This window comes from Pseudonaja textilis, chromosome 1 (genome assembly GCF_049901715.1).
Source record: "Pseudonaja textilis isolate UNSWEBS1 chromosome 1, rPseTex1.2, whole genome shotgun sequence".
Classification (NCBI taxonomy): domain Eukaryota; kingdom Metazoa; phylum Chordata; class Lepidosauria; order Squamata; family Elapidae; genus Pseudonaja; species Pseudonaja textilis.
The window spans coordinates 120,303,873-120,322,811 of NC_141990.1; the positions used below are offsets into that span (position 1 = coordinate 120,303,873).

The following is an 18,939-nucleotide window of genomic DNA, read 5'->3' on the forward strand; positions in this document are numbered from 1 at the left end:
AGAATAGTCTTTAAATTGTGTTTGTTGAAAAAAATATGGGGAAAGAAACTGAGCAGTTGTTGTCCATGAATTATGAAATAAATAGTGAACCAGGTTACCTCTTCTGCTTTTGGAAGCACAGAATACCATTTAATTTATGCATATTTTTATTTGAACAATAATAATCTTTTTCCTATTATAATTGGATAATATGTATATGGAAGTGGTTAAATAATTTTCAGTACTTACTTTAGGTGAATGCAAATAATTTTGGAGACAGAAATATGACAAGCTACTTGTGTTCAAGGCACAGAAGCTAAAATTAGAGTTTAAAAAAATCAGCCTTCAATATTAATTATTTTATTGACTTGGAGTCTCTAGGACAGGGTTGCCAAACTCAAGGCCCATGGGCTGGATTTGGCCCATGGGGTGCTTAGATCTGGCCCGTGGGGCTACCCTGGAAACAGTGAAGGACTAGCCCATGTTGCCTTTGCCAGTAAAAACGGAGCTTGGGGGGATTGTGTGTGACCTTTCTGAGCTCTGTTTTCACTGGCAGGGGACCTGCGCCCTGGACATGAGTGACATCAAGCTAGCCATGCCCACTCTAGCCATGCCCACCCCAGCCCCCCAGGTCAAATGCAACCCTGATGTGATCCTCAATGAAATCAAGTTTGACACCCTTGCTCTAGGATATGTTCAAAGCTTAAGTTCTTTCTGGAACTTCCTGACTCTGCAGTTACAATCCAATTGTAACTTGGATTACAGCAGAATCATCTCTTCTTTTTTTAAAAAAAATATATTTACAGTAATTCGCTCTTTCATTCATACAGTGTGTTGACTGGGTACATATGGTTTGTGCTAATAATTGTAGTTAGTATTTTCTTATCAATATAACAATAATCACATTTTCTTTATAAATCATTATCTCTTATATTTATTATCTTTATAACAAACTTAACTTATTTCTTTATATATTCATCGACTCAGTTTTAACTTGTTTTATTTTCCAACCATTGATAAAATAGATCCCATACTATGTAATATTCAGTTTCTTCTTTTTCTTTCTTTTTTTTCTTATTTTTTGACAACAAACATAAACAAACATAGATAGAATAGAATAGATAGAATAGAATACTTTATTGGCCAAGTGTGATTGGACACACAAGGAATTTGTCTTGGTATAAATACTCTCAGTATACATAAAGAAAAGATAAATTCATTAAGAATCAAGAATCATAACGTACAACACTTAATGATAGTCATAGGGTACAATCAACAATCAAATCATACCAGGAAACAGTCAATATAAATCATAAGGATACAAGCAACAAAGTTACAGTCCTACAATCACAAATGGGAGGGGATGGGTGATAAGGAGTGATGAGAAGATTAACAGTAACAGTAGTACAGACTTTGTAATAGTTGAACAGTGTTGAGGGAATTATTTGTTTAGCAGAGTGATGGTGTTCAGGAAAAAACTATTCTTGTGTCTAGTTGTTCTGGTGTGCAGTGCTCTATAGTGTTGTTTTGAGGGAAAGAGTTGAAACAGTTTATGTCTGGGATGTGAGGGGTCTGTAAATATTTTTACAGCCCTCTTTTTGACTCGTGCAGTATACATATCCTCAATTGAAGGCAGGTGGGTAGTAATTGTTTTTTCTGCAGTCCTAATCATTCTCTGAAGTCTGTGTCTGTCCTGTTGGGTTGCAGAACCAAACCAGACAGTTATAGAGGTGCAGATGATAGACTCAATAATTGCTCTGTAGAACTGTATCAGCAGCTCCTTGGGCAGTTTGAGCTTTCTGAGTTGGTGCAGAAAGAACATTCTTTGTTGTGCTTTTTTGATGATGTTTTCCATTTTAGGTCATGTGATATAGTAGAACCTAGAAATTTGAAGGTCTCTACTGTTGATACTGTATTGTCTAGTATTGTAAGAGGTGGTAGTATAGGAAGGTTTCTTCTAAAGTCTACCACCATTTCTACGGTTTTGAGTGTGTTCAGTTCCAGATTGTTCCGGTTATACCACGAGGCAAGTTGTATAACCTCTTGTCTCTATGCAGATTCATTGTTGTCTCGAATGAGACCAATCACCATTGTGTCATCAGCAAACTTCAGTATTTTAACAGATGGATCATTTCAGATGCAGTCATTGGTATATAGGGAGAAGAGAAGTGGAGATAGCACACAGCCTTGGGGGGAGGGCTGTGCTGATTGTACAGGTATCAGATGTGATTCCATCTAGTTTCACCTGCTGCTTCCTGTCTGTTAGGAAGCTTATGATCCACTTACAAGTGTGTTCAGGTACCACTAGTTGGTTTAATTTACTTAAAAGAGTGTCTGGAATGATGGTATTGAATGCTGAACTGAAGTCTACAAAGAGGACCCTTGCGTAGGTATTTGGAGATTCAAGGTTGTTGTAGGATGTAAGGCAGAGCCTTGTTAACAGCATCATCTGTCTGGGATCTAACAGTGGATCTGTGATGGTTTTTGGGTGGGACAGCACAAGCCTTTCAAAAACATAAACATAAAACAACAAATAAATCCTTCTTTCAATTGTACAGTGAGTCAATTGGTATATATTTCTTGTGCATACTATCTATAGTCTTTCCCTCTTAGATTTAAATTTATATTCAAATTATATTAATCAACTTTCCATGTCAAGTTACGTTATTATTACATCATCATTAGACTTTGATTACAAGTTCACATTATCCTTTTGGAGCAAATCTCAGTTTTTACTAATTCTAATTAATATTATAGTTCATTCCATAATAATCAATTATAACATAATATTACTATTATATTATATTTACTATTGTATTATATTTATATTATAATATATTTCATTTTCCCATTTTTCTATCTAGCCATTGATAAAATAAATCCCATATTTTATAATATTCTTTTTCTTCTTGCTGTCTAGTTCCCAGTGTTAATCTACTCATCTCTGCACATTCCATTATTTTTTTAATCACCTCCTCCTCTATCGGAATTTTTTTCATTTTTCAAGTTTTGAGCAAATACAATTCTAGCTGCAGTTAAAGCATTAATAATCAAGTATGTCAATTCTCTATTGTATCCTTCAGGTAAGATATCCAATAAAAATATCTCTGGTTTCAAGTATTTATGCTGTTTTATCATTTTTTCCAGCCATGTGTAAATTTTAGTCCAGTATCTTTTGTCCACCATGTATGGTAATATGATCCAGGTATCTGATGACATTTCCAACATTTCACTGATTTGTTCTTGAACATCCTTGCTATTCTTGCTGGGAATAAATGCTACCTGTAGTTTCTTCTTTTTCTTTAATTGCCAGTGTTAATCTATTCAAATATTTTCTCAATCACTTTTCCCTCTGCTGGTATTTTATCGCTTTTCCAATTTTAAGCAAATACAATCCTAGCTGCTGTTGATACATGAATAATTAAGTATGTTTCTTCTTTGCTATAACCTTCTGGTACCATCCCTAATAAAAATATTTTAGGTTTCAAATCTATATGTTTCTTTATCATTTTTTCCAACCATGTGTCTATTTTTGTCCAATATCTTTTAGCTTCTGCACATGTACACAACATATGGTAATATGTTCCGGGTGTCTGGTGGCACTTCCAGCATTTAGCTGATTTGTCTTTAAACATCTTTGGCAGTTTTGCTGGAAGAATCCTCTCTTTTATGCTTTCTGAAACTATCTAATCTTTTAATTTGCTTATTACAGGATTAGATGGAGAGTTTTGCCATCAAACTAAATCATTGAAAATGTGTATATGCATTTTCTATATAGTAAATTGGTGCCGTTATTTTATAAAAAACATATTTTAAGTATTTCCTTCATTCTCTCTTTATATATTGTTAAAATGTCATTTAGCAATTTAAGATACTGTTGCTTTTTGGACACCTTCAAAAAATGCAAAAAGTAAAAATGGTTTTGAATGTTTTCAATCCCACTTGGGATTCTTAAGGAGTACCGCAACAAATATCATATGAGGGCTGTGGTAAAAACTTGAGCATGGGATCTCTCCTGAACCTAAGGTAAACCAAACTATTTATGGCCATATCCCCGTAGGACTTGTAAGAGTCCTTCAAGTCTTACAGTAATTTGATCCTAACCAGGGCAAGAGGAAGGATTTAAAGGGAATAAGTTGTCTGGGTGTTCGTCTATGTTAGGATCAAAAACCAGCATCTTGTAAACATCTACAAATCTCTTTGTGAGTTTCCATTGGAGTTTCTTTCAGTCTCAATTTTTCTCATCAAGATACAGTTTATTCTCATAAAAAATTCGAATGAAAGTGGTGCTCAAGGAGAAAATATTAGTGAACCTTGCATGCACTATAAAGTTTGCATTTGCTCATTGATGTTTCGTGGTAAAGATCTAATAGTGTCATTTCTAAATGAAAGATTCAGAAAGTAAGGAAGCAAAAGACATATGCTGCTTTTCAACAACCCTATGCTTTCTTTGAAGTTCTATCAGGTCTGAAGATTTGAAAGCAGACTAAAAGGTTTGGGTGTCCTGGTCCAGAGAAATACATTATTCTAAATATTTTGTGTTCAACAGCTTGTTTGTGCTCCTTATGACCTTTTACTATTCACCGATAATTGACGTAAATGTCATATCAGATACACTGATCAAAAGCCTCAATATTCTAAAGATCCTTCAAAACCCAGATTGATTATTTAGTTGATTTGAGCATGTGGCTTAAGGTTAAACTTTGGTTTGTTTTCCTCTGCTATTCAGGAATGTGTCACCTTGGGGCCATCCTATATGTATTTGCTTCTTTGCCCCTTTAGTGAATAGGCATAACTACTAGATATACCCTGCAAAATACTGGTGGGGGGGGGCACCTTCACTCTTTTCTTGCATGCTAAAGAGTACGAGCTTCTTGATCTCTTTCCTCCTTGGGAAAGAACTCCTCATTCTGAAAAAGAGGCCAAAATGGAGAAATGTCTCCTGATTTCAATTCAGTGAACAATTGATAGTTTTCCAGAGTTGTTTATATCAAAAGGATAGATTATAGTTAAGGGAAGCAATCCTGAAGGTGCTTTAGCAGGACTATGTGTAATTTTATTCAGCAATTGATTGGCATTCAAATGCAATGGATTCTTGGCATGTAGCGCCTGCTAACACATTGGCTACTGCATTTGTACCTGTTGCAGTTTCCAAATGGTCTTTAAAGGCAGCCCCATGAAGATAATATTCATGAACAAAGAATTCAATTTGGACTAAACAAAGAAAAGAAAAAGAACTCTGAATGTCTCCATAAAGAGTCTCCAGATAACGGAGAAATGAACTTTGAGAAACTTTGTCTCAACCTCATAAAATGGCTGAACAGGTTTTTTTTTAAAGTGAGATGAATAAATTACATCCAAATTAATTATTATTCTTTTACGATTCCATCTTCTTTTAGATTGTGACATCTGTTATTAATCCTGTATTAGACCTTCCTGACAGAAGCCACAAATGTTACATGGGTTATAATGTAGATGCTGTGTATGTACAGTTCAGTACATATGTTAACCAGGAAAGCCCTACACAAATGTATATATGCAATAAATTTCAATCTAATGCACCATTTAGAAGAAAATGATGTTTGTCCACTAAATATAAAAGTTGAATGTTTTTAACCACACTCACAAAAATATAGACAAGAAGACACTTAATTTTATATGCAGGACACGAAGAAAAAACTTCACTTGGTTATCAGTGCCCAATTTTATTTGAGTCTTCATAATGTGATGTTTCTGTATGACTATTTCCCATTCTGTAGGTACTCATCACTGTTTCAGATAATGTTCCTGCACCATTTTTTTAAATATTCCCCCAAGTTGTCTGTACTAACTTTTACATCAGAGTACAATAATGTACTTCTTCAGCTGCCTTTTTGCTTTACAAATATCTGACATGACTTCTTTCTTTATGACATAAACCTGACAGATGTATACAACTAACTCTTCTGAGTCTAATATTCTCCATGGCTCAAGTAAATCTAATTTTTGCTTTATGGTCAATTTTACTCTTTTTCATTTTCTGTTCATCTTACAAGTTTTTGAAGCTGGGGTTAAATTACAGTAGGTGCTATAATCACAAACACTCAACTCTCTGAGATTGCCAGAATGACAACAGAAGAAATAACACTGATGTTTGCACAAAATATATTTGTGTCTGGACGACTATGGAAATCACAAATTTCATCTCTTAGGGGTGAAAGCATAACCCAGATTTGTTGCATCTAAAATTCACTCATTTTGTGAAACAGCTTTTACTCTTTTTCTTTCTCTCTCTCACTGCCCCTCTCTGTATGTCTGACTGTTTTTTTCTCTCTCTCTCTCCAATGCGGAAGATACAGTAGATAAATGTTCACAAACATTTTGTACTATATATTTATCTGAACAGACATATATAACGTGAGGCCTGCTCAAAGCAGACCGTTATAGAAGAATGTATTTATTTTCTAAAAAAAAAAAATCAACTTATCACCTATATGGAAAGATGGCAGAGTAATTTCTAAGATGGCTTTCCAAGGGATAGTTCTGAAAACTGAACTGACTGCAATGATGGCATTCAAAAGAAAAAGTGCCAGGAGGTGTGAAAAGAGCACCAAATTGTTACTGCCCAGGTTTTGTTGGTGCTTGTAACATCTGAAAAAGGAGTTACAGTACTTTGATGTGTAAGCATGTGCAAAAAGTGGACAGCAAAACCCTAAACCAATATTTGTTTCAATATGTTCTGAGTGTGAATAAATAAGTAGTAAAATTTTCTTGATAATACTATGTGTGACACAAATGTCGTGCAAAAATATCCAAACGTTCAAACTATCTGGGCATTTTGCTACAAAGACTAATATATAAACCATCAGCTGAAACTTTGATTCTTAAACATAAAATGTTAAAAAAGAATTATAACATTCTTTAAAAAGAGTAATGGTAAAATAATCACTAGTATAAAATACAACATTATGGAGACCCAGATTAACACCTGCAGAGGACCAGCATGGCAGATTATGATTTATTCCTTCCACATATTGATACAATCTCAAAAACAGCCCTCATTCCTTACAGGCCCTAGGGCAACTACCCATGGCAATGGGAAGACCCTCCTGAAGGCATAGGGTACTAAGAATCACCGGGTTAAATCAGGCTGTCTTTGGACTTTGAACATAGGAATGGTCAACATTCGAACAATGAAAACGGATGCTTGACTAGAAGAACTGCTGATTGAAGAACTCAATAATATGCATTGGGATATTGTTGGAGTACTATGAGTGGCACAAAGAGCCATGGAAAGATACACACTTGGCATCACAGATGAGAGAGAAAGACCTTCATATGGATTAGAGAACAAATGAAAGTATACAATATTATCAAGAGAGTAAAAGAATCAAAATAGAAATGAGCTGGTCACGTAGCAAGAAGAACTGATGGCAGGTGGACCAAGGCAGTCATAGAATGAATTCCACTTGATAAAAATCCTCTACGAAAGAGACCTAAAAGAAGATGGAGTGACAACATTAGCAAGTATTGTGGGTCCAATTGGCAAAAAAAAAAAAAAAAAAGCTCAGAACTGTATGGGTTGGAAACATGCAGAAGAAGCCTTCATCCTGCAAGGATAGACTGCCTAGAATGATGATGCTGATGCATACATTTAAATATTTGTCATTTTAAAAATAAAAAACTGATTCATTGTAAATTGGTGATAATTCATAGGTAAATGGTAATGGAGAAGAGTGAGCATCCCAGCAAACTAAAAATGAAAGATAAAGCTTAATTAAAATGTATATATTCACAGGGAATACTAGCATCCAGACTTCTGTAAGTCATTCTTCATTTTTGTACATTAATAGGTTCATGCTAATCAATGTATTTTTATACCAGAAAACCAATTTGAACCCGTTTGAAGCATTGAAAACTACTTATTGTTTTGGGATATGCTGAACTTTTTTTTTTTTACTGAGTTTAATTTATAAACGGCTTCTCTTAATTCAGATTACTGTACTAACAGATAATATTGGCCTGTACTTTTGCTTTAGAATAATAGAAATATGTTGAGCCATTATGTCCTGGTATCTTCATGTCTCATTCAGCCATATTTGATTAAAATGGGGCAGTTTAGTAATACGGTTCTAATTAGGAGTACTAAACAGTAGTAACACAACTACCATAGCTGTGGAAATAGGGAGTTCAGTTAAATCTTGGTTATATATATTTGGTTATATATGTTTGCAGTCCTTGTATCACAAAAATGCAATTTCTGAAGAAAAATAAGTCTGAAATATGTATCTTCCTTCCGGTTATGTGTAAAATGTATTTTCTTAATACAAAATTAAGCCACCAAGTAGTTTGATATTACATCTATGTATAATTCAGCAGTGCTCATAATAAATCTGTAGATCTGAATAATTTGTTGCCTCTAATTTATATTCTGTACATTATTATTCTTGTTTGCCAGATGTTCTACAGTCCTTTTCCAGAAACATGAGTATGTTAGAAAATTCCAGAGTTCTGAATCTCACATCTAATAATGCATTCAAAGCAGGAAGGATGCAAGTGTTTAGGTATATCATAGATGCTGTATCAGTTAATTAGATGAAGACTTGCAAGTGTCCTTTCACATTGCCTAGGTACAGAGGTGGTATTCAGCAGGTTCTGACCAGATCTAGAGAACCGGTAGTGGAAATTTTGAGTAGTTTGGAGAACCAGCAAATACCACCTCTGACTAGTCCCGCACCCATCTATTTTCTGCATCCTGAGTCCCAGCTGAGTCTTCTTTCGTTGTCTTGCACAGGAGAACAGAGCTGGAAAGCAGGTTAGTGGGATGGCGAGGGAACGGGATTTTGCAGTAACCTTCCCGCAGGAGTGGCATGCGGATGGAGATTTTACAGTATCCTTCTGTTGCCACACCCAACAAGCCACAACCAACAAGCCATGCCCACAGAACCGGTAGAAAAAAAAATTGAATCCTACCACTGCCTAGGTATATGAGTGCCTTCATGATTATTTTAACCTTTTTACAGAATATTCTATAACTGGCTGTCTGGAGAATTCTGGGAATTAAAGTCCACCCATCTTCAAGTGACTGAGATTGAGAAACACTGTTTTATATAATAGCATTTCCCAAAATCTAGCTGACTCCAGCCCTTTTGAGCTCTCACAAAACTTTAACAACTTGGCTATTTCAACAAGTCTTTGATGTCTGATATGTTAGTAATTTTTCCCATGTTCAAAGGGAGTGTTTTAATTGTTATTGGGTCACTGCTTGTTCTTCTGGTGGAAGGCAATTGATTATATTTTATGGGAGCATTGTGTTTTAATCCTATTACTGAAATTAGGAAAGTAAACCTCTCAGGATGTTACAAATGAAAATGACACATCAGCCTATTTTGCTGAATGAAGGGAGAAATGAACAAATCAATATTTTCTATTTTTCAATATGAAATAAAAAATAGGTGGCCTTATCATTACAAATTACTATACTGGGTATTTTATTCAGCTACATAATTTGGTTGTTTTTTTTTTTGCCCCACCTGCTATTCACAGCAATTACCTTGCTTATTTAGGTTATGTAATACTGGTTAGAGGAATAAGAAAGAAATGTATACGGAACCTTGTAATAGATGGTAAATGTAGATTCAGTCTGTTTTTTCTTTGTGTATTTGCATGCAGTTATAAAGGAAGCAGAAGTGGTATTCAGAAAGTTCTGACCAGTTCTGAAGAACTGGTAGCAGAAATTTTGAGTAATTTGGAGAACCTGCAAATACCATCTCTGACTGGCCCCATCCCCATCTATTCTCTGCCTCCCAAGTCCCAACTGATTAGCTGGGTCTTCTTTTGTTGCCCTGCACAGGAGAATGGAGCTGGAAAGCAGATTAGTGAGGTAGGGGAGGAATGGGGATTTTGCAGTATCTTTCCCCTGCCACACAAATTACTATACTGGGTATTTTATTCAGCTACATAATTTGGTTGGTTTTTGGTTGGGGTTGCCACACCCACCAAGCCACGCCCACCAAGCCACACCCACAGAACCGGTAGTAAACAAATGTTGAATCCCCTATTGTATATATTGGCAGAAGAGACTCTTTTAGTACAAATTAGGCAAAACCAAGAGATTAGAGAACTAAAAATTAAAAAATAGGAATATAAACTCCAAGCATTCGCCGATGATATGGCATTTATATTAGAAGAACCCTTAGAAGCAAGCTCTATACTACTAAGAGAAATAGAAGAATACGAAAAGGTGGCAGGGTTAAAAATTAACAAAGAAAAAACAAAAGTGTTAACAAAAAACTGTACAAAGGAGCAGAAGGAAGAACTGGCAAATAAATTAGGTATGCAGGTGGTAAACAAAGTAAAATACCTAGGGATCTGGTTGACTGCTAGATGTTTGTCAATTAAAAAAAGATAACTATGATAAGTTAATAATGCAAATAGTTAAAGATTTAGTTAATTGGGTCAAATTGCAGTTATCGCTATTGGGACGTATTTCTATAGTAAAAATGAATATTTAGCCAAAATTGTTGTTCTTGTTTCAAACAGTGCCAGTCAAGTTGGAAAAGATTTTTTTTTGTAGAATTAAACAAATGTATATCTAAATTTATATGGCAGAGGAAAAAACCCATAGTGAAATATAAATTATCACAGCATGCCAAGAAAAAAGGAGGATTTGGCCTTCCAGATTTTGAATTATATTATGATGCTGCTATAGTAAACTGGCTTAAGGATTGGGTTAAATGAGAAAATAGAAGGTTATTAGTATTAGAGGATTTTGATTTCCAACTTGGCTGGCATGCCTTCATGTGGGATGGAAAATCTAAACAGCATTCATATTTCCAAAGGCACCATGTAAGAAATGTGTTGTTTAATATCTGGGGAAAGATTAAAAAAAAAAACACTACCCAAAGGTTCCATTGTGGCTATCTACACTGGAAGCAGTTACACATCCAAATGTATTGGATTATGAAAATATTGTTAGGTATAAAGATTTATTATATGACACTGGAGAGCTTAAAAATAGGAACCAAATACAAATTCAAGGAAAAGAGATAGCAAGGTGGCCCTTTGCACAAATACAAACCCATTATAAAAAAGACAGAGAACAATTTGGCTTTAACATGACTCCACAAGAATTAGATAAAATATGGCGAGGAGAGGAAAAGAAAACAATTAGTACAACATATAAATATCTTTTGGACTACAAATTAAAAGAAGAAACAGTTACAGAATCTATGATAATTTGGGCTAAAAATGTGGGTCATAGTATTGAATTAGATAAGTGGGAACACATTTGGCAAACAAATTACAAATTAACTATGTCAGTCTCGTATAAAGAAAACTTATATAAAATGGTTGATCGCTGGCACCTACCTTCTGTGAGACTGGCTAAGATGTTCCCCAACCTACCACCCAATTGTTGGAAATGTAACTACGCACAAGGAACATATTTTCACATGTGGTAGACTTGCCCATGTGTTCACAAATTTTGGAGAAATATTAGAAATTGGATTTTAAATATAACAAAACAAAATTTAAAACTTGAACCCGAAACCTTTCTGCTATGTATGATAGATTCAAACATGGAGAAAAAATATCAATATTTAATTTTGCATATCATAACTGCGGCCAGAATAACCTATGCACAAAACTAGAAACTCTCTTCCATTCCTTCGGAGGATATGGTAATTAAAAAAATACATGAATGCGCTGAGATGGATAGCCTAACCAAACTGTTAAAAAATAAACAAGATAGTGACTATTATGAAATATGGAACATTTGGTATGAGTGGTTAAAGAAAGGTAATATTTGATATTTGGATAAGTTATGGAAACGACAGAAGACGTGCATTTAATCACAAACGATATAGAGAAATTAAAACATTAAAAGAACGAAAGAGTTATGGTAACAAGGCAGATAACATCAATGATAAAGATAAAGAAAAAAAATTAACAATTGCTCAATATATGCTGTAATATATATATGTGTGTGTGTGTGTGTGTGTGTGTGTGTTTTCTTAAGTTTTCGCGGGTACTTACATGTATGGAATTCGGCTTTGCTCGGGTATTTTCCCATGTCATAGTAGTTGTGCTTTTAAAGTTGTAGCGACGTTTCAGCAGAATCTCACCTGCCATCATCAGGCTTCTGCTGAAACGTCACTACAACTTTTAAAAGCACAACTACTATGATGTGGGAAAATACCACAAATCAAATCATATATATATATATATATATATATATATATATATATATATATATATATATATATATATATATATATATATATGTCTGTTTTAAATGTATGACAAATAAATGTTTTTCTAGAATAATTTTTTTAAAAAAATGTTGAATCTCATCACTGAATAAGGAAAATACAACTTATATAGTTCTGCATGGTTTAGAATTCAAAAACACTTTTCTAGGAAGCTCTTCATGAATACTTGTGCTCTGAAACTATTCAGAGATATCAATAAGAACTGGAGTCAGTGTGGATCTTTGGATCTTCTAACTACTGAAAGACATGTTCCTACGCTTGGCTTCAAATCCTCTTCAGAGGAGGATATGTGTTTGTATATTATTCTTTTGAAGTAGCATGTTTTTCAATTCATTTATAACAGTCTTCTTCCTGGTGAATAAACAGCTGATCTAATGAGTTCTTTTTTAGAAAGAAAGAAAGAAAGAAAGAAAGAAAGAAAGAAAGAAAGAAAGAAAGAAAGAAAGAAAGAAAGAAAGAAAGAAAGAAAGAAAGAAAGAAAGAAACTGATTAATGCAGTTCCAGTCATGTAAACCAGTCCAATGATCTAGAAATGCAGAAGCTGAATTTCAAACTTGAGTTCCCCTGATTGCATCTCCCAGAGAAATGTACAAAGTAGAACATAAGCTGTCCCTCTTCTTGAACCTAACAAAGCATAAACATGCCCTGATAACATTTTTCTTCTGCCATTTCCCCAATGCTATTGCCTTCATCTCATTCCCACCTATGAATTAAATAGCCTTAAGTCAGCTGTATTTTTCCCTTATTCTGACACAAACCAAGGGCAGTTTGAAGGTGTGTTTAATGTATGACTCTGAATGGATGACAAGCAGTGACTAAAAACTCAGTTAACAGAGACAGAATAGAGATGGGTAAAAGGAACAGTAAATTTCATGCTACTTGTCTGCTGACTCAAGGATGGGCATCCCTTTCATTATAATGGGGAATTTTCTATAATGTTTATACTGCAGTTATGATTTCATCAGATTCCATAGGAAGAGTATCTTTTTTCCTTTCCCTTTTCCTTTTCCTTTTCCTTTTCCTTTTTCTTTTCCTTTTCCTTTCCTTTCCTTTTCTTTTCTTTCTTTCACCAACATTTCTATATAGAGTCAGCCATTTTTTTCCTAGACAGGTCCTTTGAGTAATACAAAATCAAGAGTCTTCTTGTTGCCCAAAGCACTTGCAAGCCCCATCCCATTGCACTAAACTGACTTTTTTTTTTTAAGGTAAAGAAATTTATTTTAATAAAAATACTTTAAAAATTTCACTCTAGAATTCTAGATTAGAGTTTAGATTTTTTTAAAAAGAAATCTTCATATAAAAGAAAATAAATTGTAGGTTCTGTCAAACAGTAAATGGGACAAAACAGATATAAGTCTGAATCATCTCCCCAGTGCTGATAATTACTGGTGCAGATGTTGTTTCTTACTAAGGACCATGGTTGATAATTAGTTGGAGGGAGAAACCAATTGTTAACAGACTTCTGAAATTAACAGGAAGATTGCAAAATTCTGTTCAACATCCTTAAGGATGTGAGTCTAATGTTGGGCTTGTCAACCTTGAATTTATATTGCAATTCAAATAGGTATTATATATTTTATTAATGCATCTATCTTTTATGTTAATATTCCTTAAGAATTATTTTAGTTTATAATATTTGCCTGCCTGCCTGCCTGACTCTTCCATGATAACCACGTGATTTGGGCAGTGAATATGGCTTGATCTCACTCTTAACTTTATTATTTGCAGGGTAGAAGCAGAAGCATGTATGGACATAGCTACTTTAGGCCATCTTCCTGTTCAAAGTAATAATACACTTCTAGAATAAGGTGTGCATGGGTGGATAATTATACAAGTGATAATATTTTGACAGATAATATTATGTTCCTATTATATATTCCTGTTAGTAGCACTGAGCTGTATTTTGTCTGCAGTAGGAACAATGTGGGGTATAACTGATCAGTTGGGTTGTGGGTTCCCAGGAGTTCAGTAAAGCAGATGGAAATTGCTGAGAGTAGCATCTGGCCCATAGCATACAGATGGTTGTGTTTTAATGGAAATGGGGAGGGTTTTATAAACATGAAAACTTATGTAGTTGTTCTATATGCTCTATGAAATAAGTTACACTGGAGAACTTAAAATTTCCACTTCATAAGCCATAGACTAAGGGCATTTCTGCACTAGTTATTTATGGTGTCACTCAGTCATCTCTGCTATAAAACTTGAATTCATTGACAATATATTGCCACAGCAGTGGCTGAATGACACTATAAACTGCTGATGCAAAAATGCTCTAGGGATAAATATGTACATGCCTACTTATAACTTGATAATGGCAATAGTGAGTGATAATTAGCAATATGAAAAATTATCCCAGAAATAAATAAGGAAGATGAACCTTTCATGTCTCCTGGTCTGAAAAGAAGCCAATTTCAACCTTGCAAATTTACTAGCTTTAATTCCTATTTAATCAGTGTAAACATACAGCTGAATTATGTTTCACTATATTGGTACACAAACAAACATACACAACAGAAGGTCTCTGCTTAAAGAATATTAGACTTCAGAGAAATGTCTGTGGTGGAAGACTATGCCGCAACCATTGGTTTTTTGCATGAAGGGAATTTGTATGATTGTGTTATATGCATTATATGGAAAATTACCAGAGCAAAATGATCAAAGAAAATTGAGGGTATTGTTACAGAGGTCTAAATAGGGGTGGGATTCTACCAGTTCGGACCAGTTCTATAGAACCAGTTGTTACGATTCTGTGCAGTTCGGAGAACCGGCAAATCACACCACTGGCTGGCCCCTCCCCTCCCCTCCTACCCCACCTAGGAGGCTTCCCTGAGGCCCAGTCAGGGGTGATATTCAGGGAGTTGGGGGAGGGAGAAGTGGCCTGAGAGCAGAGCTGAACCTTTCTTAGGATTGAAGGTTCTATTTTTCAGTGCAGACTCAGGCAGCAGATTGCAGAAAGATAGATTTGGGAATGAAGCTGTGATTCTGCAAGCAGCTCAATCTGCCTGCCTGCTTTGCCTGATTTTGGATAAAAGTTGCTCTTTTTTTAAAATAAAAAAATCAATCTTTACATATATATTTACAATATTTACATACAAGCCACACCCAGCCAGTCACATGACCACCAAGCCACACCCAGAAATTAGGCCATGCCCACAGTATCAGTTGTTAAGAAATTTGAATCCCACCCCTAGGACTAAATAAGCATTTTTATTGAGTTCTTTATTTTTGCATTAATGTGAATAAATCACACTGATACAGTGTGTGTGTGTGTGTGTGTGTGTGTGTGTGTGTGTTTTGGATGATGATAAGTACAAGATCTCTAAACATCAATACTTCAGTGAATGTTCCAGTTTTGCACATTTTGTTCTTTTCCATTTAAAAGGACTCTTCAACATGACAGATACAAAGCATGATAGATTATTACTAATAAAAGATCTTTTATTCCAGGAAGTGGAGTGTTTCATAGTTTTATCATAGTTTTATTTTAGGAATAGTGATTTAAATGCTTTTAGCCAAACCTAATTTGCCAAATATTTTAAACAGATTATTCTATTTGTATTTCTGAGGAGCTTGGTAGCCTTGAAACCGAATGGTTCTTGTATAACAGCTGTCTGCAACTAGAAATTGCTGAATCAAAGCCTAACCTAGAAACCTTACTAAAAAGCTAATGGGTAGATTTAGAACAGGTGATAAGATAGGGCTTTTAAAATGCTTGTAAGGGCTGCTTTTTATGAGTTAGGTTTTAAATACAGTAGAAGAGGGGTGTCAAATTCTTGGCCAGATGTATCATATACTGGCAGGCTAGCCCATTTTAGCAAGGAGGGGAAAAGTTGTGATACGTCACATGACGACAATGTGTTGTCGCGAGTTTGACACCCCTGCAGTAGAATATTAAGCATTTGCTATGTAAATGGAAGCCTGTTGTGGATCACATTTTATGCCATTTCATATTGTTGCTTCTCCTGTTTTATCTATATCAGTAAAAGATAGGATCATGTGAGTTGTACTAAATGGGTATTATGGCTTTTTTTCCTGACCAACTATTCATGCACTTCCTTCTATATGGTCTTAACTTCTCATACATTAATTATGGCAGTACAAGAGAAACACTAAGATAATGATTTCAGTATCACTGGGTTAACTAAGGAATAAAAATGTCTAGTTATTTCATCAGTTATTATTTATTAAGCACTGGATGTCTCTACCATTCCAGAGATCATTGGTATTACAATTGCACATGATTTTGAATCTTTCTTCCTTAAAAAATGCTTATTTAAAATGCACTGAAATATTGTGAAATAATTAATTCATTTTGACCTAATTCGTTTTAGGGTTACCGGTGTATCTGCCAGCCTGGCTGGGAAGGGCCATTTTGTGAATCTGAATCTAATGAGTGTAATTCTGGTCTGTGTAAGAATAATGGAACATGCATTGATCTCTTCAATGACTTTCGGTAAGAAGCATCCTCTCTGCACTAAATCATATCCCTCCTTTGTGTTTTACAATTTATTGACTTTGTTTCATTGGCTGAAGTTCTAAAGTTGATTAGAGAGAAGGACTCTCCTGACTCAAGCATAAGTTCTGATGATTACATGGATGTGTACTTCTAGCTTTTCTTTTTTTGGCAAGTATTCTGAAAGTAAACTACCATTGACTTTTCCCATAACTTTTTAACCGTTCAGTCTAATCTTATAGTTCTATGATTTCCTGGTGGTATTCATCTAAATCTAGCAACATCTGCCCCTTCTTAATTTTTTTTTCAAATTTGCTAAGTTTTGCTACATGCTGCAACCTGTTGTTGAGGTTTTAAAATCACTTTACTGCAATTATTAAGAAGCTTTTGACATATTGGCATCAAGAGTTTGTAGGAGTGCTGATGTGTATCAAGCAGTCCATTGAGGAAGAAAAAATGATTGTATGGAAATGTGCAGGTATTTAATCCTCTTTTATACTGAAAGGAGAAAAGTACTATATTCCTCATTTTAAAAACCTCTGTTTCATGCCCAGTGATTTATGCTCAGCTTTCAAGGTATATTATCTCTTTAATACCCAAAACAGCTGATATAAAAAGCAGTTCTCCTGGCTCACTTGTTTATTCATAGAGACATCAGAGAGCCGTCAAAGTCTCCATGCTTGAAGTACAAAAGGATTAATCTGGGTCAGGTCTCTTAACTTTGATTTTGATTTTAATAACTATTTCCATCAATGTTCCCTACTAGCAAATACAAAATTACCATGCATCACAGTACTCTTTTTAAAAATGCAAATTACTTTGGCTGTATTTTGTTGAGGTTAGGGCCCTATTATATCTGTGCATGTGTATGTGTGTGTGTGTATACTGTATGTATGTATGCATCAGTAGTGGGATTCAAAAAAATTACTACTGGTTCTGTGGACGTGGCTTAGTTGGCGTAGCATGACTTGGTGAGCATGGCAGGGAAAGGATACTGTAAAATCTTCATTCCCTCCACACTCCTGGGGGAATGTTACTGCAAAATCCCATTCCCTCCCCACCCCACTAACCTGCTTTCCAGCTTTGTTCTCCTGTGCAGGGCAACAAAAGAAGACCCAGCTGATCAGCTGGGACTCAGGAGGCAGAGAATAGATGGGGGTGGGGCCAGTCAGAGATGGTATTTGCCGATTCTCCAAACTACTCAATATTTCTGCTATCGGTTCTCCGGAACTGGTCAGAACCTGTTGAATGCCATCTCTGTGTGGGACTGTGTTGTGCAAATGTAGCCACTATACTGCTGTCTCTGTATATCAGTATACAGAATTCTGGGAGTTGAAGTTCACAAGTCTTAAAGTTGCCAAAATTGAACACCTTGCTGATATAAAGCCAGAAAACAGTGGGATTATTTCTTATTGTTTACTTACTTTCTGATGCTGCTGTGGAAATCCTTTCCGAGGGCTAACTGAAAAGCTAGTCTCTCTAGCTTCTCTGAATAATTTAAACAGATCAATACATGACAGATTTTGGCCTTCTTGGTCTTTCAATTTATTTTCATTTGCTTTCTTCTCTAAAATGAAAGGCAAATAGATTCTTCTGTTCAGCCCAGTAAAAAAGTGATGCCTTAGCTTCATTTTTTTGTGATGCTGTATAAATGATCACATCAGCACACAGTTCTGAATGCTTTTTATATTTGTTTACATTTTGCCGCTAATCAGTCGTAGTTCCTTTGATGCCAAAATTTCACCACCGAAAGGATTCAAAGGTATTGCGAGAGCAAATCTTTCACTCCTCTCATTCTGTTGGTGCTGACAAGAAATTATCCTGCTGGCAGGGAAAGGTCATCATGGACCACTTGACTGCACATTCAGAATAAGCCAGAAAGCAAAAAGCTTTGTGAGCTTTAATAAGCTAACTTGAATTGTCTTATTTATTTAATTGTCTATTCATCACAAGTTGTTTGGCCTTCTGATGAAAAGTACATACAAAAATACATAACTGGTTTCAAATGAATAATCCTTATTCTTTCTGTAAAGTTGGACTTTTAAAGAATATTGCATTGGCATTTTCTTGAATCAGATGCTGAAATGTCCTCAATACAATACTTGGCTCCTCTTTCTACATACTTCAAAGTGCAATCTTATACACGTCTTATTAAGTCTAATGGGACTGCCTGATTGTATTATAAATACAAATAAGATTGTATTTCCCAGTACCTAAAAAGCACATCATAGGGGACAGAACCCTAAAGCATTCTTC

The 18,939-nt window shown here is 35.1% G+C and overlaps 1 protein-coding gene across 1 annotated transcript in view; it reads left to right on the forward strand.

Annotated features, from left to right (window-relative positions):
• Window positions 1-18,939, forward strand: part of LOC148127788 (protein eyes shut homolog) — an 89,893-nt gene that overhangs the window by 50,678 nt on the left and 20,276 nt on the right. Inside the window, exon 8 of the mRNA XM_087920868.1 lies at window positions 16,562-16,683. Coding sequence (XP_087776994.1) covers window positions 16,562-16,683 — 122 coding nt within the window. The remainder of the gene's footprint in view (window positions 1-16,561; window positions 16,684-18,939) is intronic.